This window comes from Elephas maximus, chromosome 23 (assembly GCF_024166365.1).
Source record: "Elephas maximus indicus isolate mEleMax1 chromosome 23, mEleMax1 primary haplotype, whole genome shotgun sequence".
In the NCBI taxonomy this organism is placed as follows: Eukaryota; Metazoa; Chordata; class Mammalia; order Proboscidea; family Elephantidae; genus Elephas; species Elephas maximus.
In genome coordinates this window covers 19,030,996-19,054,784 of record NC_064841.1, presented here as the reverse complement: position 1 = coordinate 19,054,784, position 23,789 = coordinate 19,030,996, and the positions used below count along the sequence as shown (strand labels likewise).

The window sequence follows — 23,789 nt, the reverse complement described above, 5'->3', positions numbered from 1 at the left end:
ATCCCCTTATTCTGTTCGAATGGCTGCCTCTTGGTCTATGTACAGATTCCTCATGAGCACAATCAAGAGTTCTGGAATTCCCATTCTTCACAGATACAATCCCTAACAATGTGGAAGTTGTCGACTTTATTAAAATGAAACACTCTTTCATCTAGATATCCTATTTGTAGGGATTTATAAAAAAAAAAAAATTTTTTTATCCTACAGATATACTTGCACACTTATGAAATGGTGTGTGTACAAGATTATTCATTGTGCCATTGTTAATAAAGACTGGAGACAACTGAAATGTCGATATTAGAGACTGGTTAAGTAAATTACAGTTTATTCATACAATACAAATGACTTAAAAATCTCACTGGCTTATGCGACAAAACTTTTTTGTTTACAGTTCAGGTCCATTATGCATAGGCTGCAGCTCTGTTCCCTATGCCATCCTCACTGTGAGACCCAGGCTGATGGGTCAGCCCCTACTTTGCTGGTTTCATGGCAGAGGAAAGGGGACATTGAAAACCATGAACTGGCTGTTAAAGCTTCCACATAGGTGTGAACCAAACAGTATTTTTGCCCACATTTCTCTGACCAAGCAACTCCCATGACCAGTACTGAGTTCTGCAGGGAAGAATGTGTACCCTGCAGGGAAGGGTACCACAAGTCATCAGGCTTGTTGACAATAGGACAGGGATGTATAGTCCTCCCACAGGGAGGGGAAGCAACTAATTACGGACAAAAATAAAAGTTGCCATTAAGAAATTAGTAACAGTGATTACTCATGGGATGGGATTGTGAAAACTGGGTAGATGGGAGATAGGAATAGCTTTTCATTAAGAATATGTGTGTGTTATCTACTCAAGTAAATAATTGTTAGGCCAAGCAGCTACATGTCTTCTATTTCTGTAACATGAGCAGAGCATTTGGTACATAGAATCCATAACTATGTTCCTGATATCTTATCGATAGCAGTTCCTAAAAATTCTTGCTCAAAAGTGTGCCAAGATCAGTAACTCAGAGCAGTACAAAGGCAGTTCTCTGTGCTCCATTCAATGATGCAGAGCTGCTGGGGGCGGGGGGGCAAACAGGAAGTCTATATCTAGTTTGATACAGTGACCCAAATGACTCAGTGGGGAGCATCCCAGCCACACAGACCTTCACTGAATGTGGGTAATAGGGACTCAGGATGGAGATAACAAACCTAGGGACGCTGATAGTCAGGTAAGCAGCAGGTGAAATAAAACCCATGGGAAACCAGAGTTTAGTAACAGAAAAGCAAGACCAAGTATGAGATCTGGGGCAAGAACTGAAAAATGAGCTTTAAGGTTGGTTGCTAAGAAGAAGGGGCATGAATCAGGAAGTGGGATGGATGAACTGAGGAGCAGTCCAAGACCAAAGACAAGAACAGTGACAGAGCCAAAGTCCCGGGTTTCCATGCTGTTAGCTGAGGGAGCAGGTGGTCTAAGGACTAAGAGTTGCTGGCCAGGGCCACACAGGTAGCATAGACCATGGACCACCCCCTCAGCAAGGGCTGAGCTGCAACAGCACTGTGACTGGGTTTTCTGAATGTGATCCTGTTGTTCAGGCTGATATTACCAGGAGTTTATAATTCCTGGGGCAACTTCCTAGGAAAGAGTCCTATCTTAGGCTGGGTTCTCTAGAGAGGCAAAGCCAGTGAAGCATATGTAGAGAGAGAGATTTATCTCAAGGAAATGGCTCACATGGTTGTAAGGGCTGGCAAGTCCCAGGTCCATGGGTCAGGCTGGAGGCTAATCCTGACTCACATAGTTGCAGGGGCTAACATACCCAAGATCAGCCTGCCAGATAGCAGGCTGCTGGCTCACAGATTGCAGAGACCAAAGAATCTGAAGATTCCCAGGCAACAGGGCAGAATGCTGGCTCAAGTCTGAAGAACCAGAGGTCAGATGATGATGAGCTGGATGCAGGATCCAGAACGAGAAAAGTCAGCAAGCCTTGCCAGGATATCCATACACGTTGGATGCAGGCCATACTCCCAAGGAAACTCCCCTTAGAACTGATTGGTTGATCACATCAGCTCACATCGTGGAGGTGATTACATTGTATCACAAGAGAGAATAAATACATCATTACATAACTACCAAACCACTGAGAAACACAGCTCAGCCAAGGTGACACACAATCTTACCCATCACAGGTCCCAAAGCCCACCAGGGAGCAACAGGAACTGCTTGAGGGGTTAAAAACAATCATCTGTGCACGTAACTACTTTACTTGCTGATGCTTTGGAGATGACTATAGTGGCCTTAAGAAGTTTCTGGGTGGCACAAACCATTAAGTGCTTGACTACTAACTGGAAGATTGGTGGTTTGAACCCACCCAGAGGTACCTCTGAAGAAAGGCCTGGTGATCTGCTCCCAAAAGTTCACATCTTTGAAAACCCTGTGGAGCACAGTTGTACTCTACACACACATGGGGTCACCGTGGGTCAGAATCAACTTAATGGAAACTGGGTTTTTTTTTTTTTTTTTGGTGTGATGGTGGCCTTAATGGTCTTTTCATGGAAATGGAAGATTTCCATGGGACTGTGTACATCATTGCTCACTCTCTCCATGATTCCCAACCTCCTCTGTCTTCTAGTATCACTTCAACCCTTCACAGTCTGTCCTGGTGATGGAAGGTGACGACATTGGGAACATCAACCGCGCTCTCCAGAAGGTCTCCTACATCAACTCCAGGCAGTTCCCGACAGCGGGTGTGCGGCGCCTGAAAGTCTCTTCGAAAGTCCAGTGAGTGGTCACCCTGGGGTCCAACCAAGACAATAGGGATGGTTCCTTGAAGATATTCCCTCGCAAAATAGACTTCCCTTTTTTCTGCTGTCATTAGTTTTTCTACCTTCCCTGTGAGGACACCTCAGTGGGTCTGTGTTTTTATTTTGTTTTCTTCTTAAGGAAAATGTTCTATTATTTTGCCAACTCAAATCCAACTTTCTTTATTTTATACTGTATCTGTTCTAATGCCTAGAAGGTATTGTTTCCTGTAAAATTCCAGAGAGCTGGGTTTTAAGTGGTCTGATTTAAGGTACAGGGTCTGGTGCTTAACAAACATTTATTAAATTGAATTAAACTAACCAACCCAGCTTTTTAGAGCTCCTAAATCCAGCAGATATGCAAGAGAAAGTGAGGCTATGGTTCTTGCCCTCGGAGAGCAGAGCTAAATGAAGGAGATGAGACTACTGCAGAAGCTTTTGGATAACTCACTTGCTGGCCTGTCGTATCATTTCACAGCCACAGCATGTACCTGGGAGGGCAGCTAGGCAAGGGATCCCAGAGGAACTCCTGGGAGGTGGAAGCAGCATCTCCAGGTACCTGGAACCAGGTGAACAATTTCTAAAGGGAGGAATAAGGATGGGGAAGATGAGCTTTTTGCCTGCCACTTTGCTGGCACCTGGGAGAAGGTAATGATAATGCCCACAGGTGGTCATTACATTCAGTAGTTCTAGAGCAATGGAGAAGGGGCACCCACCTCCACATCAGCTCCACACTGGAGTGAAGAAGAGGGTCTCAGGCTGGCCAGTCTCCAGCTCTGGGACCAGGCTTCTGTAAACTGGCCAGAAAAGTGTAGTGCTCTGGGTTGATGTGGCAGAGACCCAGAGGAGACTGGGAGCAGGAGCCCACCACAACCCCAGCAATCTCACCCACCCCATAGAAGGGGATAGAGTGGCTCAGTATAGGGTCCAACTAGACTAGCCTTCCCTCAGGAATTTTCCCAAGGGACACGAAAGGATGACTGCCACCATCTGGAGCCTACCCAGGATTCCCAGAGCTTCACCTGGACCCTGGGATTCCCCACCTTAGCCTAGGTCTTTGGACTACAGGAGCAGCAGACAGTGCCAATGGCACCCACACCCTAATGCGATCTGATGAGAGACAGTCAGATCCTAGGGACATTTACTGAGCTCAAACTATGATCCAGGCCCTGACTCATCTTCTGTATATCATTTGCCTTTAATCCTTACTATTATAAGCTGGGAACCCTGATGGTGCAGTGGTTAAGAACTACAGCAGCGACTCAAATCCGCCAGGCACTCCTTAGAAACCCCATGGGGCAGTTCTACTCTGTCCTTTAGGGTTGCTATAAGACAGAATAGACTTGACAGCAAAGGTTATTATAAGATAGAAGGAGCCCTGGTGGCGCAAATGGTTTAGCACTCAGCTGCTAACTGAAAGGTGGGCAGTTGGAACCCACCCAGACAGGCCTGGTGATCTGTTTCTGAAAGGTCACAGTCTTGAAAACCCTATAGAGCAGTTTTACTCTGCACACATGAGGTCTCCATGAGTTGGAATCCACACGATGGCAACTAAAACTAACAACAATTATAAGATAAGCAGTATCTGAGTAGTGCAAATGGTTAACGCACTCAGCTGCTAATCAAAAGGTGGGAGTTTTCGAGTTCCCTCCGGAGGTGCCTCAGAAGAAAGGCCTGATGATCTACTTCCGAAAAATCAGCCGTTGAAAACCCCATTAGAGCAGAATTCTACTCCAACACGCATGGGATCAGTATGAGTTGGAATCAACTCCAGAGCAACTGTTTTTGTGTTGTTTTTTTAATCAGGAAAGGAGTGTGATTACAATCACACCCTGGCCCACACCTGGGAGGGGCACACTTGTGTGAGATCCTCGTAGACACAGACACACTGAGGAAGGAGAGTCTTGCCGTGGGGTCTCTGTTAGTAAGATGGCTGTAGTCAGCCAGTGAGACAACAATTCGCTTACCAAAGACTAACGTGCAAGCCATCGCTACCTAATTAACGTTGCCATTGGTTACTTGTTTAAAGGATAATTAAAGGTTTAGCACTTACTTGTTGCTCATATAGAAAATTCCCGTCTCTCCCAAGAGCCAATCTTTTTAAGTCCCTAGATTACTAGTAGTTTTGACTAGAAAGGCGGCTTTGAATTTGAATGTCTGCTGACATCCTTGGAGACTCTTAGGCAGTCAGGATGCCCCATTAATGACTAGAGGTGGCAATTCTGTGACCTCAGCTGTATGACGGAGGGTTTCACTGCTGGCTGTTCCTGCTGTGATGGAAGCTGTTTTCCCAGGTGCTTTGGAGAAGATGTGTGCATTAGCATCCCCGACCTGGACGCCTATGTGATGGTTCTGCAGGCCATCGAACCCCGCATCACCCTCCGGGGCACAGATCACTTCTGGAGGCCTGCCACCCAGTTTGCAAGTGCGAGAGGGGTGATCCTCTTCCCAGACATCAAGATCGTGAGCACGTTTGCCAAACCCGAGGCCCCCAGGGACTTGAAAACCACAGGTACAGGTTATCAATGGGGCTGTGGGCCTTAACTTCCTACAGTCTTGTAAAATCATACTTTGGGACAGTAGCATTATTCACCATAGCAGGGTAATTTAATAATAGCAGAAAAAAAAAACTCTGGAAACAACCCAAATGGCCCACAGGAGAGGAATGGCTTAGCAAATTAGGACACAGCCATGTAAGTGCTATGATGTTGGAGGGAAGGTGCTGAGCTAAATGATAAGCACAGAAAGCTAGGTGCCAAACGACATAGTATCCACACATAGAGTGATCTCAACTGTGTGAAGGAAAAAGAATGCCTAGATATATGCCTAATGCAAACAGTGATACTCTGAGAATCGTGACAACAGCCAATCTGTCTCTGCCACCCTCCACTTTCCCTGCAGCTGTAAAAAATGTTCTATAATGACCAGGTATTATTTTGATAATCAGAAGAAAAGCTAAAGAAGCCCAACCAAAGGGGGAAAATATATATATATATATATCTGTATCTCAACTTATATACCGTAAAATGTATGTGTCATTTCAGCAATATTACTCGAACCTCCCAGGAAACTTTTAAGTTCTTTCCCAGAGTTTCATTACTGGGAGGGCTGTTCAGTGAAAGTAATGAACTATCTGCCAGAGAGAAACACTTAGTTGCACTGAAACCCATAATATATGCTGGTAGGGGAGAAAAAGAAATGATGGAAGGTAAGGAAAGAAGGGGAGGGAGGAAAAACCTTTCTTTTGTCACTCAGAGGGAAATAACCTGTTTGAGAACTGTCCTTTGTGGCCTTTTCCAAGAAAATACTTTCCCTCTTCCCTTCCAAAAGCTGCTGCTAATGACGTGCTGGGCCCGAGTCCTTGAAGGGCTGCTTCTGTAATCATCCCAATTACCCACTGCCGTAAACCACCCTGGTCCCTAGTGAATAGGGTGCCTGGCAAGGCAGCCCTTCTCAGCTCAAAAATAGATGGTGTTTTACCACCTGTCCAGGCAGGATGGGTTCCTACATACACACCAAAGTGCATTAGGTCTGTGATCTTCCCTCTTCCCCTGTCCTCATTTGTAACTAAAGTCAGAGCGTTAAAGGAAGGGCCTCCAACCTCAGTGGTTGTGAGTGGTAACAGACCGCATGTGGATTCACTCCACCTGACTCCAGCACACAGACAGCACAGGGAAAACCAATGATCTGAGCCCACATTTCACTCTCCCTTTGTGAGAGGTGCTTGCAGGGCACAGAGCCAAGTGCCCTGCAGCTATTATTAGTTCTTTAAATTTTACTCTCATTGTTGTTAGAATCATCATTATTATGGGTGTCTTAAACAAGCAGCCTGATGGCATTTGCCATGAGGCTTCGGTGACCTGCCCTGCATCCTCTCCTGCCCCTCCTGTCTCATTCTTTATGCTTTCAGTACACCCTTTGATTGCCTGCACACCCCACTCCTGTTCACAGCTCTGTGCTGGCACACACCTTTGCTCGTGCTGTACCTTGGCCTGGAAGGTCCCTCTCCCTCCCCCTCCTCTTCAGTGCTGACAAATATCTCCTTCTTTAGGACCTCCTCCTCCTGAAGGCTTCCTGGCTACTGCCTGTCCCCCAGGCAGGTGAGGTCTCCTGCTGTGTGCTCCTTCCCTCTAACACAGAACATGTTCTAGTCCTGGTGGTTTACTTGAGCCAGACTAGGAGCTCCCTAAGGGCTCAACCATGGCTGATTCGCCTCTGAGCCCCTGGGCCCAGCACAGTCCCTTCAACACAGTGGGAATCAAGGAAACTGCAGATGCAAGATAATGGCCATCATGCAAGCACAGAAGAACAGTGAAAAAACTACAGCAATGACACGAGGCATGAACTCCCAGTCAGCCACCATGCGGCCAGAAACAAGCATGCTTAACCTGACCTGATAAGAAAAAAAAAAGGTGGCCAAAAAAACTCAAAAACTATGAGCGGGCCATTTGAAATGGAGATATACATACACTCTTGTCAGTGATAGGCCTTGCCTCAAGTATGTATTATTCTGGTTTTAGATTTTGCTAATAATAGCACAAAGTCATTGAAATTAGCAAGCACTTAAAAATTAAGCATACAGAACATTGTTTAAAATACATGTCTACTGAGAGCAAGGGTAGCAAAGTGTTTAAGAGCTCAGGCTGCTAACCAAAAGGTCGGCAGTTCAAATCCACCTGCCCTGGCACTGGTTCCTGGCCCGCCCTGTCGGCCCTAGTATGTGCCACAAACAACCCATCCCAGCCCTTCCCCTTCAGCTAGACCAGCCCTGCTGCACCATAGCTCAGTGACTGGCCCTGCCCATTGGACAAAGAGGTGAATAGTATTGGAACTACAGACAAGCAAAAAAACGCACAACCTGCCTGCTCAGAGATAACCAAATTAAAAAAAAAAAAAAGGACAAAACAAATCTACAATCAAGAAATGAAGAAAATAACTACTGAATGCCCTGAAGACAGCAGACAATATCAAAACATTAAAAAAAAAAAAAAAAAAAAAGACAGGATAGTTCCAATAGGTGTGCAAAATAAAACACCAGATGACTTTCCAGTAGAAGAAAAGGCACTAGAACTACCTGACAGGGAATTCAAATCTCTAATATTCAGAGCTATTCAAGAGTTGAAGCAAAAAGCAGACAAAAATGCGGAAAAAAGACAAATTCATGGAAAATACAGAAAAAATGGAAGAATTCAGGAAAATAATACTGGAACAAAATGCCAAAATAAATTCACAACTAGAAATCATACAAAAACAGCAATTAGAAATCCAAAAGATAAACAAGATTTCAGAAATGAACAGTGTCATAGAAGGGCTGAGGAACAGGTTTGAAACGATGCAAGACAGGATCAGTGAAATTGAAGACAAACACTTGGATACAACTCTGAGGAAAAATCAGAAAAAACAAAGAAAATGAGTAAACCCTGAGAATTATGTGGGATACAATCAAAAGCAAAAATTTACCAGTAATCGGAGTTCCACAACAGGGAGAGAAAACAGAAAACACAGAGAGGATCATTGAAGAATTGCTGACAGAAAACTTCCCTACTATCATGAACGATGAAAATCTGACCATCCTAGAAGCTCAATAAACTCCATATAGGATAGACCCCAAAAGAAAAACACCAAGGCATATCAAAATCACACTCGCTAAAACCAAAGAAAAAATCCTGAGAGCAGCTCAAGAAAAATGAAAGGTCACATACAGAGGAGAAACAGTAAGACTAAGCTCTGATTATTCAGCAGAAACCATGCAGGAAGAAGGCAATGAGATGACATATATAAAATCTTGAAAGAAAACAATTGCCAACTACGAATAATATATCCTGCAAAACTTTCATTCAGATATGATGATGAAATTAGGACATTTCCAGATAAACAGAAATCAAGGGACTATGTAAAGACCAAACCAAACCTACAAGAATTATTAAAGGGAGTCCTTCAATCTGAGAACAAACATCAGACCACAGCGTGAATCTAGGACACAAGATTATACCAGCCAGATAGCAACATAGGAAATGAACTCTCAGGGACTATCCAAATCCAAAAGAATTGCAACAGGGAACCAGAGAGGTTAATCTGTAAATGACAATGTCAGAACAATAAAAGAAGGAATAAACGCTATACGTATAGAACCTTCTAATGGAGAGGAAGGCAAGGTGATACCAAGTAATAGACAGGTTCAAACCTAGGAAAATAAGGGTAAATTTCAAGGTAACCACAGAGAACATTAACAAACTTACTCCTCAAAATAAAGAAGAAAAACAAAGTCTTAATAAAAACAAAAGAAATCCACAAACAAAGGAACTCAGCACAGGACAGTGAAAAGAACAAAGAAAATGTTAGCACCACAAAAAAAAAGCACTACAAAATGAGAGCAATAAACTCACACCTATCAATAATTACACGGAATGTAAATGGCCTAAATGCACCCATAAAGAGGCACAGAGTGATAGAATGGATTTTTTAAAAATGGGATCCATCAATATGCTGTCTACAAGAGACACACTTTAGAAACAAAGACATAAATTTATTAAAAATCAAAGGATAGAAAAAAGCATATCAAGCAAATAACTACCCAAAAAGAGCAGGAGTGGCAATACTAATCTTAGATAAGATATTTTAAAACAAAATCCACCATAAAAGACAAAGAAGGGCACTATATAATGATTAAAAGGACAACCATTCATGAAGACTTAAGCATAATAGAGAGTTATGCACCCAATGACAGGGCTCCAAAATAAACTCTTACAGCACTGAAAAGAGATACTGACAGTTCCACAATAATAGTAGGAAACTTCAACACACTACTCTTGGTAAAGAACAAAACACCTAAAAAGAAACTCAGCAAAGATACTGAAGAGCTAAAGAGCACAATCAGCCAACTTGACCTCATAGACATATATAGAACACTCCACCCAACAGCTGCAAAGTACACATTCTTTTCTAACGCACATGGAACGTTCTCCAGAATAGACCACATCTTAGGCCACAGAGCAACCCTCAACAAATTCCAAAACACTGAGATAATACAAAGTATCTTCTCTGACCACAATGCCATCAAAGTAGAAATTAACAACAGGAAGAATAAGGAAAAAAAATTGATTACATGGAAACTGAATAGCACCCTGCTTAAAAACCACTGGGTAATAGAAGAAATCAGAGATGGAATCAAAAAATTCCTAGAAATCAAACAAGAATGAAAACACATCATACCAAACAAAACCTTTGAGACATAGCAAAGGCAGTCCTCAGAGATCAATTTATAGAAATATGCACACAACAAAAAAAGAAGGGACAAAATCAGAACATTAGCTACACAACTTGAACAATTAGAGAACAGCAAAAGAAGCCCACCGCCACTAGAAGAAAGGAAATATAAAGATCAGAGCAGAAATAAATGAAATAGAGAATAGAAAAACAATAGAAAGAATCAACAAGACCAAAAGTTGGTCTTTGAAAAGATCAACAAAATCGACAAACCACCAGCCAAACTGACAAAAGAAAAATAGGAAAGGATGCAAATAACCCAAATAAGAAATGGGGTACATTGCAACAGATTCAACTGAAATAAAAAGGATCATGGCAGAGTATTATGAAAAACTATACTCCAACAAATTTGAAAACATAGAGGAAATGAACAAATTTCTAGAAACATACTACCTACTCAAACTAAGACAAAATGATGTTGAAAATCTGAACAGACTCATAACAAGAGAAGAGATTGAAAAGGTAATAAAAAAAATTTTTTTTTAAACTCCCAACAACAACAAAAAAGCCTCGGCCCAGCTAGCTTTAGTAGAGAATTCTACCAAACATTCAGAGAAGGGCTTACACTGGTACTACTCAAGTTATTTCAGAACACAGGAAAGGAAGCAATACTTCTGAATTCATTCTATGAAGGCAGCATAATCCTGATACCAAAACCAGGCAAAGACATCACAAAAAAGAAAATTACAGACCAATACCTCTCATGAATATAGATGCAAAAATTCTCAACAAAATTCTTGCCAATAGAATTTAGCATTGTATCAATTTAGCATACCACCAAGTAGGATTCATACTAGGTATACAAGGATCATTCAACATTAGAAAATTAATCAACACAATCCACCACATAAATAAAAAGAATCATATGATCATCTCAATCGATGCAGAAAAGGCATTTGACAAAGTCCAACATACTTTCCTGGTAAAAACTCCCAATAAAATAGGTATAGAATGAAAATTTCTTGACGTAATAAAGGGCATATATGCAAAACCAATGGCCAACATCATTCTTAATGGAGAGAGGCTGAAAACATTCACCTTCAGAACAGGAACAAGATAAGGATGCCCTTTATCACCACTCCTATTTAACATTGTGTTGAAAGTCCTAGCTCGAGCAATAAGGCAAGAAACAGAAATAAAGGACATCCAAGTTGGTAATAAAGATGTTAAACTCTCTCTATTTGCTGATGATATGATACTATACATAGAAAACCCAAAAGACTCCACAAGAAAACTACTTGAACTAACAGAAAGATTCAGCAGATTAGCAGGATACAAGATAAACATACAAAAATCAGTTGGATTCCTATACACCAATAAAGAGAATGATGAACTCAGGAAAACAATACCATTTATAATAGCCCCTAAAAAAATAAAATACTTGGGAATAAACCTAACCAGGGATGTAAAAGACCTCTACAATGAAAACTGTAAAACACTACTGCAAGAAACCAAAAGAGATCTACATAAATGGAAAAACATACCATGCTCATGGATAGACTCAACATTGTGAAAGTGACAAGTCTACCCAAAGCAATTTACAAATACAATGCAATACCAATCAAACACGAACAACATCCTTTAAAGAAATGGAAAAACTTACCATTAACTTCATACAGAAAGAGAAGAAGCCCTGGATAACTAAAGCACTACTGAAGAAGAATAAAGTAGGAGGACTTGCGCTACCTGACCTCAGAACCTACTATACAGCTATGGTAGTCAAAACAAGCTAGTACTGGTAAATGACAGATACATTGACCAATGGAACAGAATTGAGAACCCAGATGTAAATCCATCCACCTACGGTCACCTGATCTTCAACAAGGGCCCAAAGTCCATCAAATGGGGAAAAGGCAGTCTTTGTAACCAATGGTACTGGCAAAACTGGATGTCCATCTGCAAAAAATATGAAACAGGACCTATACCTCAAACCATATACAAAAACTAACTCAAAATGGATCAAAGACCTAAATATAAAGCCAAAAACCATGAAGTTCATAGAAGAAAACAAAGGTCAACACTAGAGGCCCTAATACATGGCATTAACAGGATACAAACCACAACCAAGGACACACAAGCTCCAGAGGATAAGCTAGATAACTGGGACCTTCTAAAAATTAAACAATTATGCTCATCGAAAGACTTCACCAAAAGAATAAAAAGAGAACCTACAAACTAGGGAAAATTTTTTGGCTATTACAAATCAGACAAAGGTCTAATCTCTAAAATCTACAAGAAAATCCAACACCTCTACAACAAAAAGACAAATCACACAATTAAAAAATGGGCAAAGGAAATGAACAGACACTTCACCAAAGACGACATTCAAGTGGACAACAGACATGATTTCTAGCCATTAGAGAAATGCAAATCAAAATGGAAATGAGACACCATCTCACCCTGGCATTACTGGCATGAATCAATAAAACAGGAAATAACAAATGTTGGAGAGGCCACAGGGAGATCTGAATTCGTATGCACTGCTGGTGGGAACGCAAAATGATACAACCACTTTGGAAAATGATATGGCGCTTCCTTAGAAAGCGAGAAATAGAACTACCATATGATCCAGCAATCCCTCTCCTAGGAATATATCTGAAAGAAATAAAAGTCATAACACAAACAGCCACATGCACACCCATGTTCAATGCAGCATTGTTCACCACAGCAAAAAGATGGAAACAACCTAGATGCCCATCAACGGACGAGTGGATAAACAAACTGTGGTACATACAATGGAGTATCATGCAAAGACAAAGAACAACGATGACTCTGAAACATCTCCTAACATGGATGAATCTGGAAGGCATTATGCTTAGTGAAATAAGTCAATCACAAAACAACAAATAATGTATGAGGCCACTACTGTAAAAAGTCATGAAAAGGTTTACATACAAAAAGAAACAATCTTTGATGGTTACGAGGAAGGGGAGGGGTAGGGATAGAAAAACACCTAATAGACAATAGATAAATGGAATCGTTGGTGAAGGGGAAGCCAGCACAACCTGTACAAGGCAAAGTCATGGAAGCTCCATAGACACATCCAAACTCCCTGAGGGACCGAATTGCTGGGCTGAGGGCTGTGGGGACCATGGTCTAAGGGAACATCTAGCTCAATTAGCATAACATAGTTTATAAAGAATATGTTCTACATCTACTTTGGTGTGTAGCATCTGGGGTCTTAAAAGCCTGTGAGTGGCCATCTAGGATACTCCACTGGTCTTACCCCTTCAAGAGCAAGGAAGAATGAAGAAAACTAAAGATACAATGGAAAGATTTGTCCAAAGGACTAATGGACCACTTCTATGATGGCCTCCACCAGACTGAGTCCAGTAAAACTAGATGGTGCCCAGCTACCACCACTGACTGCTTTGACAGGGATCACAATAGAGGGTCCTGGACAGAGCTGGAGAAAATTGTAGAACAAAATTCTAACTCAAAAAGAAAGACCAGACTTGCTGGCCTGACAGAGACTGGAGAGATCCTGAGAATATGGCCCCCAGACACCCTTTCAACCCAGCTGAGGTTCACCCTTCAGCCAAAGATTGAACAGGCCCATGGAACAAGACTAAAGGGGTGCACCAGTCCTGGGGCAGGGGCTGGAAGGCAGAAGGGAACAGGAAAGCTGGTAATAGGGAACCCAGGGTTGAGAAGGGAGAGTGTTGACATGTCGTGGGGTTGTCAACCAGTGTCACAGAACAATGTGTGTATTGTTTGTTCTGTAAACCTTCATCTAAAGTACAATAAAAAAAAATTTTAAAAAGCAAAGATGTCACTTTGATGAATAAGGTGTGCCTGACCCACACCATGGTATTTTCGATCGCCTCATACACATGTGAAAGCTGGACGATGAAGCAGGAAGACAGAAAAAGAACTGATGCATTTGGATTATGATGTTGGCGAAGAATACTGAATAGACCATGGACTGCCAGAAGAATGAACAAATCTGTCTTGGAAGAAGTACAGCCAGAATGCTCCTTAGAAACGAGGGTGGTGAGACTTGGACTCGTTTACTTTGGATATGTTAACAGGAAGGACCAACCTCTGGAGGATTATCATGCTTGGTAAAGCAGAAGGTCAGCGAAAAAGAGGAAGACCCTCAACCAGATGTATTGACACAGTGGCTGCAACAATGGGCTCAAACATAGCAACGATTGTGAGGATGGGGCAGGACTGGGCAGTGTTTTGTTCTGTTGTACACAGGGTCTCTAGGAGTCAACAGCACCTAACAATAGCAGACATTTAGAAAGGACTTTAAAGATAGATGAATGTCCTCATTTGAGAGGTGAAAAAAATCAAGGTCCAGAGAGGCTTGAGACTGTATTTCAACCATTATAAAACACACATCATTTTTTCACATATAGACATCTCTGAAAACAGAACGTTTCTTTTAACTGACAGGATCTCACAATGACTGTTGGTTGGCCAGGCAGCAGTTAGATGTGGTTGACCCATATGCATGAACTTGGTCGTTACTGGACAACTGTATGAACTTGACGGCGTGACTAGACAAATTTAACTTCACATTTCAGTCAATAAACCAATTAAGGATTGTTTGAGTAAAGCATGAATCCTGATTGTGGTCCAAAAACTTGTGTTAATACCTTTTGGTAAGATATAGAATGTATAACCGTTAAAACTCATATAACGGATGTCAGTGGCTTGGAAGAAAATCCTGGATTTAAGAGTGAAGCATTCGTTTAAGAAAAGTTGCAACACCAATGCCAGGATGGCACAGGAGATAATAATGTTTGGGAAAATACGTACATCACCTATTTTTGGTCAAAAATTGATTCAAAGGAGCTAGTTCTGACCCTCTCATATTTTTGTTTTTATATATGTATAACATTGATATATGAAAAATCTGTCTAAATAAGTCTAAAAGAGCTTTAAAACATATAAAATAAAAAAATTCTAAGTGATAAGGAAAAATATATATTCAAAATTATTCTCATCTTTAATACCTTTTAATTTCCATTTTCATAAATGTTTTATAACCTCCAAAATATTTTAGTCCATGTATATACTCTATAAACAAATATATCAAAAGCCTGGGTTCACAAATCTTCCAATAAAGAGGTACAAGGTCAAAGACATTTGAAGACTTCTGGCCCGGAGGTTAAGAGTTTCCAAAGCGGAGTCAGAAGAACATGGGTGCTATCCTGCTTTTTTATTTACTACTATGTGACCTTGGGCATTTCACCCCTTTAACCTTCTATTTCCTCACTGGTGAAGTGGGGTTATAATACTACCCATTTTAAAGTTTCTTGGAGTCCCTGGGTTGTGCAAACAGTTAACGCGCTTGGCTGCGAAATTAAAGATTAGAGGTTCGCGTCCACCCAGAGGCACCTTGAAAGAAAGGCCTGACGACCTACCTCCAAAAAGTCAGTCATTGAAAGCCCTGTGGAGCACAGTTCTACTCTGACACACATGAAGTCACCACGAGTCAGAGTTGACTCTGTGGCGACTGGTTTTAACATCTGCTGGGATCGTGTTTGCCTTGACACATAGCAAGCACTCCATAAATATAAAGCACTTTTATTTTAAGGTGGGATTTTAATTCAGGACTACCAAACTCTGTTCAGCATTCAAACGCTCTGATATTCCATCGTGGCATTTGGAGCCTCAAAATCAGACAAGGACAACTAGACTGACCAACTCGCTAATGTGCACTCTGGGTAACATATTTCCTTCTAAAAAGAAGTTTCCTTAATTATTTAAATATATTACCAATCCAGCTCCATTTGAGCAATATGTATTAACAGCTGCTCCATGGCAGCCCCTGGATCTAACACTGAGGACTGAGTCATAATAAGATGGTGCTTCTGCCCTTGAGGACCTCAGAGTCAGGTGGGAGGGATACATACATACATACACACACACACACACCATGATCACATGGAGAAAGCCACAGGGACATGGTGGAAGAGCATTTATCTCTGCCCCCAAAATAACACCTATTGCTTATTAGGCAACTTCTATTTGCCAGACACTGTTTTCAATCCTCTCAAGACCCTTGCCCTCTTTATGAGTGAGGAAACTGAGTGGTAGATAATTTCTCTAACACTATACAGCTTCTCATAGCAGAAGCTAGCTTTTCAGTCACATCTGTTTGACTACAGTATTCATACCCTTCCCACTAATTCATACCACCCAACCTCAGGGGCTGCCTGGACATACTCTCAGCCCATAGTAACATCAATGATGAACATTTAGGCACTACAGCCAAGCAGTGGAGCCAAGCAGAATCACCCTGCCTAACCCAGGGTATAACAGAGAGGATGGTGCTGAGAAAGAGCTGGTGTCTGAGCTCTCGCTCATGCCCATGTTTCCCACATGTCTGTCGTCCCACAGCCCCCAAATCCACGGTCTTAGAAGAAATGCTTCACAACTTAGATTTCTGTGATATTTTGGTACTTGGAGGGGACCTGGACCCAAGACATGAGTGCTTGGAGCTCAACCACAGTGAGCTCCACCAGCAACACCTGGATGCCACCAACTCCACTGCCGGCTACTCCATCTATGGTAAGTCCATGCTTGGTGCCCCAATGGCCTCTTTTCAGAATGGCTTTTTCCAAGGGGTGATGAATATGATGGCAGCCCTATCACCCATGGAGATGCACTGAGAAGGCCCAGGAATCAGCTTCAAATTCTTGACCTCAGAACATAAATTTCTAGACCTTCTTTTGGTGAGTTGCTCCAAGATCCTTAGTACCTGTCCCCTATCCCATCTCTTGGGGAAATCTGTAGAACTAGGTGGGTGCCTTCTCTCACAGTGTTTGACCTCAGTAAACGTTATAGCAATGTTTGGCACACTGAGGCCGAACATTCCAGTCAGAGCTCAGTCTATGTAGGAATGTCATGCATGGATCACTTTAATTTACTCCTTGGAATTTCTGCTTCTGCACATTGTCTGCCTATCAACAAGCTGTTACCGATGATGCATTTAGGAGGTACACAAGCCCCAGCCTGGCTCCCCTGGCTCCTCTTCCTTCTCCTCTACCTCCTGATAACAGGTGTGGGCTCCATGAGTCGCTACGAGCAGGTGTTGCACCATGTCCGCTACCGCAACTGGCATCCGGCTTCTCTAGAGACCCGGCGGTTCCGGATCAAGTGCTCCGAACTCAATGGGCGCTACACCAGCAATGAGTTCAACCTGGAGGTGAGCGAGTCCTGCTTTTGTCAGGGAAGCCCAGGTTCGCCCATTCACGCACTCAGTCATTCAGGAGGGCTGCTGCAACTGGCCTGCCTGCCACTCCTGGTCAACAGCACCTCTACCTGATCTTCCCAGGTCAGTGTCCTCCATGAGGTCAGAGTCTCAGACAAGGAGCATGTCAACCACCTTATCGTGCAGCCTCCCTTCCTCCAGTCTGTCCATCACCCCGAGCCTCGGAGCAGCATCCGGCACAGTTCAGGTAGGGTACCTGGGAGGAATGACCTCGGGACAACAGGTGGCTATTGTGACTCAAGAAGATCCACTAAACAGACAGTTATGGTGCAGCAGCCATGGGTGCCCAGTGCCAAGGGAGGGAACTCAGGGATAGAGAAAATGTAGGTCCTGCCTCTGAAGCACTCAGCCTCGGTAGAGCCAGGCAAATAAGGAAGAAATTACACACAACGTATAATAACAGAGTTGTACAAAGGGCTGGGGCAAAATCTTACTAGGCCTTTCAGGCCTAATTCAAGCCACATCCTGTATGAAGTTCTCCCTAAACCCCTTACACACACTTACACATAGATGTGCACGTCATATTGTAAAGCCCCTGCCCATAGTTCTGTTTGACCCCTTGCCATAGTGTCAGTGTTGTCCCTACTGAACTCCATTATATCTGGCGTTTGGTGGGTGCTCTCCTATAGTTTGAGAAAAGAAGCAAGGGATAGAAGAGAACTAGCATTAATTGAGCACCTATTATGTGCCTAGTCATGAGCTTGGAAAGTCACATAGGTTATTTCATTTACTCCTCACAAGTACCCCTGGGATAGGAATTATTAAGTCCATTACATAGATTTTGAAAGTGAAGCCCAGACAGGGGAAGCTGCTGAGCTAGAGGGCTATAGACAAGAAGTGGCAGGGCAGACTTTAACCTACGCATAGATGTTATGTCACTTATGCTCCATCCCAAGAATGAGCTTTGTTCACATGCCATGAGTGGTTCCTTCCTTGTTCCAGTGGTCCCAAGCATTGCCACAGTGGTCATCATCATCTCCGTGTGCATGCTGGTGTTTGTCGTGGCCATGGGTGTGTACCGGGTCCGGATTGCCCACCAGCACTTCACTCAGGAGACTGAGGCTGCCAAGGAGGCCGAGATGGATTGGGATGACTCTGCGCTGACTATTACCGTCAACCCCATGGAGGTAAACCTCACCCAAGGGCTGGGGAGCTCTGGGCAGGATGTCTTCCCCTCTTTACCCAGCTCAGTCCTTCCTGTGCTTGAAGCCTAGCTTTAGTCCGCTCCTAGAAGCCCTTCCTCAACTATCCCAGCCCCGCTGGGTTTTCCCTTCTCTGTGTTCCTCCAGCCTTCTCAACCTGAAGGGACTATACTTTCCCACCAACTGCAGTCACTGATTAAAACGTGTGAATTGCTCTCCTTCCACAAACAGATCCAGAAATGTCTTAAGGCAAGCAGTCACATGGTGTCTCTCCCTTGCCTCCCCTGTAGGAGTTCGCTCAGAGCTAAATCACACTAGGAATTCAGTATTAAATTTCTTGATTAACAGTGTAAATGAGATGACTTTGCTCCCTAACGTCTGCAGAGCTCACTTCAAGGCTTGGAATAGCTTAAAAACAACAATACCTGCTATTTACTGAACACCCATTATGCCAGACACTATACAGTGTGCCCTCTATACACCCCATCTTTTAATCTTCCAACAACCTATGAAGGAGGAGTCATCACACCCGTATACCAACTTGGGAACTGGCTCAGAGATTGGAAGTAAATTGGGAAGTAAACACAGGTGGTAATGGCAGAGTCAATATTCAAACTTGAGGTGGTCTAATTCTTAAGCTCCTATCCTTCCAGTTAGCCAACAGCCCCCAGAATCTATCCATGGGTGTCCAAGATCTCTGCTCTAAACATGTGGAATCCCAAGGGAAGCCACTTGTACCATCAGTAGGATTTGGGAAAGGCAGAGGTAGAAAAGAGGGGATGAAGCGGAGTGAGGACGCGTGTGTCATTATCACCTGGTTCACCAACTCAGAACATAAATCCAGATGTAAGATTTGGCTGCAAAGGGTCTCAACCACCAAAAAGCTTGGGGGCGGGGGGGGGGGAGTCGGGGAGAGAGGAGGAATATGACTGGAAAAGAGGGAGGTAGGCTTTGAGGACACGAGACAGGGGGTGAGGGACAGGTATGGTGAGTCAGGACCATGAGCTTTTCTTTTCCAAAAAAAGTACTTTGGAGTGGCAGCACATGTTGGGTCTTGGCTTGAAAGGTGTTCTGCTCCCGGGGAGATTATATCCCCACCTGGAAAGGGGTACAAGCCTATATCATTCTCTCGCTGAGAAGCAAACACTTAGACCTGGGCCGGGGGCGGGGAGGGGACAGTTGCCATCAAGTTGATTCTGACTCACGGTGACCCCATGTGTCAGAGGAGAACTGTGCTCCAGAGGGTCCTCAATGGCTGACTTTCTGGAAGTAGATCGCCAGGGCTTTCTTCCATGGCACTTCTAGGTGGACTCAAACCACCAACCTTTTGGTTAGCACCCAAGTATATTAACCGTTTTTGCACCCCCCAGGGATTCCTAGACTTGGAAAAAATCATGAAAATAGGCTCTTTAGAAAGTTCAGAAAACACACTTTGGCCTGAAAGGATCACTAAATGACAGATGGGATTGGCTTAAATGTCTAGTGTTTAAAACATGGAACATTTTACCTCGAGCCGATGTCTTAGAATTTGCTGCTGTTGTGTTTTTGTTCTTAGCGCTCTGATTTCCCTTTCACCAGAGAACTTAACTTTCATAAAAGCCTTAAACGGAAAGGAAATCCAAACCAAACCAAACCCACTAATGTCAAGTCAATCCCAACTCATAGCGACCCCATAGGACAGAATAGAGCTGCTCTATAGGGTTTCGAAGGCTGTAAATCTTTAAGAAAGCAGACTGCCACATCTTTCTCCTGAAAGGAATTCCAAGGGGCCATAAATGTTTCCTTAATGAAGGGAGAAACATAAGATCCCAAGTAACCTCTGCTCTGCCCTGATGAGTATGCATCTTCTCTCCCGGCAATCCAGAAACATGAAGAACCAGGGCGTGGAGAAGAGGAGACTGAGGAAGAGGAGGAAGAGGAAGACATAAGCTCCAGCAGCAGCGACTCAGATGACAGTGAAGATGAGGAGGAGGAGGAAGAGAGGGGCCGAGGCAGACATGGGCAGAGAGGAGCCAGGCAAGCCCAGCTGGAGTGGGATGACTCCACCCTCCCCTATTAGTACCCCGGCTGTCTGTGCTCAGCCCATGTGTCCCTTTTGTAAACCCCAACTCGATGTCTGCCTGAGTCTATCACACATCACCTCTGGTTTCTGTGACAGGTCTGGGAAGGCCTTCCCCAGCCCCTTGGAGCACACCCTTTACTCCTTGGGTACTCCTCATGTCCCAGCCCTGGGGCGGTCCCAAGAAGCCCAGCATCATCATCAGGGGGGTCTTTAGGCTGGATTTCATCCTGTAGCCCCCACTTCTCCTGCCCTGGGTTCATCCAGCATCCTGTCACCAACTGCAGAGTTCTACCTTTGCTCTTTTCTGCAGGGGAGAGCTTCAGCTTGTCTGTCACTCATCTCTCCCAGGCTCAGTGTTCCCAAGGCCCTTGGGTTCTAACTCACTGTCCGTGTACCTGACTAAATTGTCTCCATCCACACAGACCAACAGGTTCTCCTTACGCTGGCCCTCCAGGTTTTTATACAGGGAGGGTGGCTGAACTTCATGCACCTAAGGTCTTATTACTCAACACTTTGAAGGAAAGTCCTTGTTGAGGCTGAATTAATTTACAGGAAAAGGTTCATATGCACATGCACACATACATACAACAATTTGGAAGGCCTCTCCTTTTGCTCCTTTCTGAGGCCACAGAAGCTTTTATGAAAAGTCAAAAACCAAGAAGAGGTCTTTCAGCACAGCAGGGCCTGGTCCACAGCCAAGCTGTCTGAGCTGGGCTGCCTGATCAGCTGAGGGCGCTCACCACACGAAATCATGGGACCCAGGAAGTGGCCCACACAGGCACTGTCTGAGGTGACAGCCTAGCAGCCAGCAGTCAGAGGAAAGGCTGATGTTATAACACAGCAGGGCTTCACCATGGGAGCAGATCAGGGAATCAGAGGTAGAGGTGGCTGGGCTCTCTTCCAGGCTGGATGGCAGCCCGAGGTTGACAAGGCCCCTCACCACCTCATCTCATGCCCCTCATCTCCTATTCCACACTGTTTTCCTCTTGAGAAAATACATTCCTCTCAGATGTTGTAGAGCTCAAGTGTGAACTGCTCTGAGTCTACACTGAAAGTTTGGAAATTTCTCTGCTAGGAATTAGAAGCATATTTGAGATAATAACAGCCTCTTTTTTTTCCCTTCGTTAAAGGAGCAACTCTGGGTAAAAAAAAAAAAAAAAAAAAAAAATTTTTTTTTTTAAGAGAACAAATATATCCAAAACCAAATTTCTTTCTTCTTCTTTTTTTTTCTTCTTTTTTTCCCATCTCCATCCTAACATGGACACCTTGTGATGAGAACTGTTGCTATGGTAACTGGTCTGTGATCTTTGGTGACCAAGAGACTAAGAAAAAAAAAAATTAGCTGGCAAGAATTAAGCCTTCCGTGAGGCTCTGAGATCGTCTTTGTTTCAAATGTCTCGGGTTCCTCTTTACCCTATGTATAGTCTGTTCCCATCCCCCTACCCTTGCACCAAGTCCATCCCATATTGGCTTGGCACAGGCACAGAGCTGGTCCCTGGTCAAAGTGGCATTCAGGTTAAAAAGAAATTTCAGAGTCTGCTCATTCTAGTCCTTGTGTCGTCAAATCAGGGAGGGCTTAAGAAGCGAGGGAGAGTCATCAGTGTCCTCCGGTCTGACCTCCACCCCGTGAGGATCCATGGCAGGTCTTTGTAATCTTCTGATCTAGAAGAACCACTTTCTGCAGCTTCTTCCATCTCCTAAAGTGCTTTTTGTGTCTGTTCTCTCCTTAGAGCCTCACATGATCCTATGAGGTAGTTGGCACATCTGCTGTTAGACACATTTTTATGATAAGTAAGCTGAGGCTCAGAGATTCAGTGTCTTCTCAGAGTCATTCACAGGTATAGACAAGCCTGGCCTCCCCACCTTCCACTCCTGCCCACCACCCTGATTCTACTTATGTACACACAGAGTACCTAACAGGCACTGCTGAGTACCTACTATGTGCTAAGCACTCTCCTGGCAACTGTGTGAAAGGGAGGAAGCTGAATAAGATCAGAGAATCAGACAGTTGCAGAGGGGAAACTAACAGTCAGAGAAATGATACAGAGAAAAATGAAGAGGGAGGGAGATGAGAAGTCACAGGAAGTAGTGGGGCACCTTCACAAACTCAACTGGTGTTCTCATTTTCCCTTCTTAGGGAAGAACACCGGAAGAGGTGTGGAGTTTATACTCACTGACTGGTTACAGACACTCCTGTGAAGTCCTCCCAACCAAACAGCCCTTTTCAATCAGGCTGTGTCTCTACATCTACAAGAAGAAAATCTGCAGGATTGGTTAGTCCTCGAAGTCTCCTTATTTAAATAAAGTGAGGTTCTTCAGCTGAGCGTGTAAGAGCTAATTCTTCAGAAATTAGGGCAGTGAAATGAACACTTTACAGGCTTAAAATCAGTTCTCTTTGAATTATATTTTGACTTCAAATATTTAAGTCTAGTATTTTTAAGGGCACTTTCTGTGTGGTCTTTTAGGTTTGGCTGAGGTGGGAAACGCGTTCCTCATGCCCTTTGGCCGCCTCTGATGCTGTATAACCTATTCATTGTGAGGGAGTTATTTGGAGCATTGTGAAATCTGTATATGGTTTCAGGTCTTTGAGGGAAGAGGAGAAAACAGGCGAGAGTGGCACTTGGCTAGGGCAGCAAAGATGAATCATTTAAGAAGGTCTGACTGCACTCATTTGTAGAGGAACAATGGTGACAATAGTCAAAAAGAGCCCTTTCCCTCAACTCTTGCTGTGAGACATCATACTCTGTGTGCCAGCTCCAACTACAAGACACTAGAACAATACTGTTGCATCATGTTCCCAATATCATACTCATCACCATGGTGAGAACAAGATGGGGACCGTTATTTAAAAAAGAAGTTTCTAGGAGTATCCAGGTGAGTGATAGGTAATGTAATTTGCCCTCCAGGAACTATTCTGACCACAAGTGAAACATGTCATTAATCAGCCTGGCATTTTCCAGCCTCCATATGGCTGGCATCCTGTAACCAAAATTCCCAGATGGTCTGGACAACCTGCGACCGCTCATCCAGACGTCAGCAGTCAGGCAGATGCAGGCTCATGCCAGGGAGGAACAGCTGACCAGTTTGGCCGTAGGCCAGTCCATTAGTTGTCTTGCCAAGTTGACGACCAGATTCTGCTATCCAGAGCTTGAAAAGAGATAGGCTGAAACCTCTTGGGTGACTCAGATGACAGTAAGGAGGAAGAAGGGGAGGTTGAAATTGGAAAAGTAAAACAATCAACTAGTTAATGATCTGTCTTAAAGACTACTAAAAATATATTCTAGTAGATTTAACCAAATGTCATAAATCTAA

At 43.5% G+C, this 23,789-nt stretch overlaps 1 protein-coding gene across 1 annotated transcript in view; it reads left to right on the top strand.

Annotated features, from left to right (window-relative positions):
• Positions 1-21,605, top strand: part of CLSTN2 (calsyntenin 2) — a 712,394-nt gene extending 690,789 nt beyond the window's left edge. Inside the window, exons 11-17 of the mRNA XM_049867339.1 lie at positions 2,611-2,759; positions 5,074-5,291; positions 16,400-16,570; positions 17,062-17,207; positions 17,337-17,460; positions 18,216-18,400; positions 20,280-21,605. Of these exons, the coding sequence (XP_049723296.1) occupies positions 2,611-2,759; positions 5,074-5,291; positions 16,400-16,570; positions 17,062-17,207; positions 17,337-17,460; positions 18,216-18,400; positions 20,280-20,474 (1,188 nt within the window). The 3' untranslated portion in view covers positions 20,475-21,605. The remainder of the gene's footprint in view (positions 1-2,610; positions 2,760-5,073; positions 5,292-16,399; positions 16,571-17,061; positions 17,208-17,336; positions 17,461-18,215; positions 18,401-20,279) is intronic.
• Positions 21,606-23,789: the final 2,184 nt, after the last annotated feature.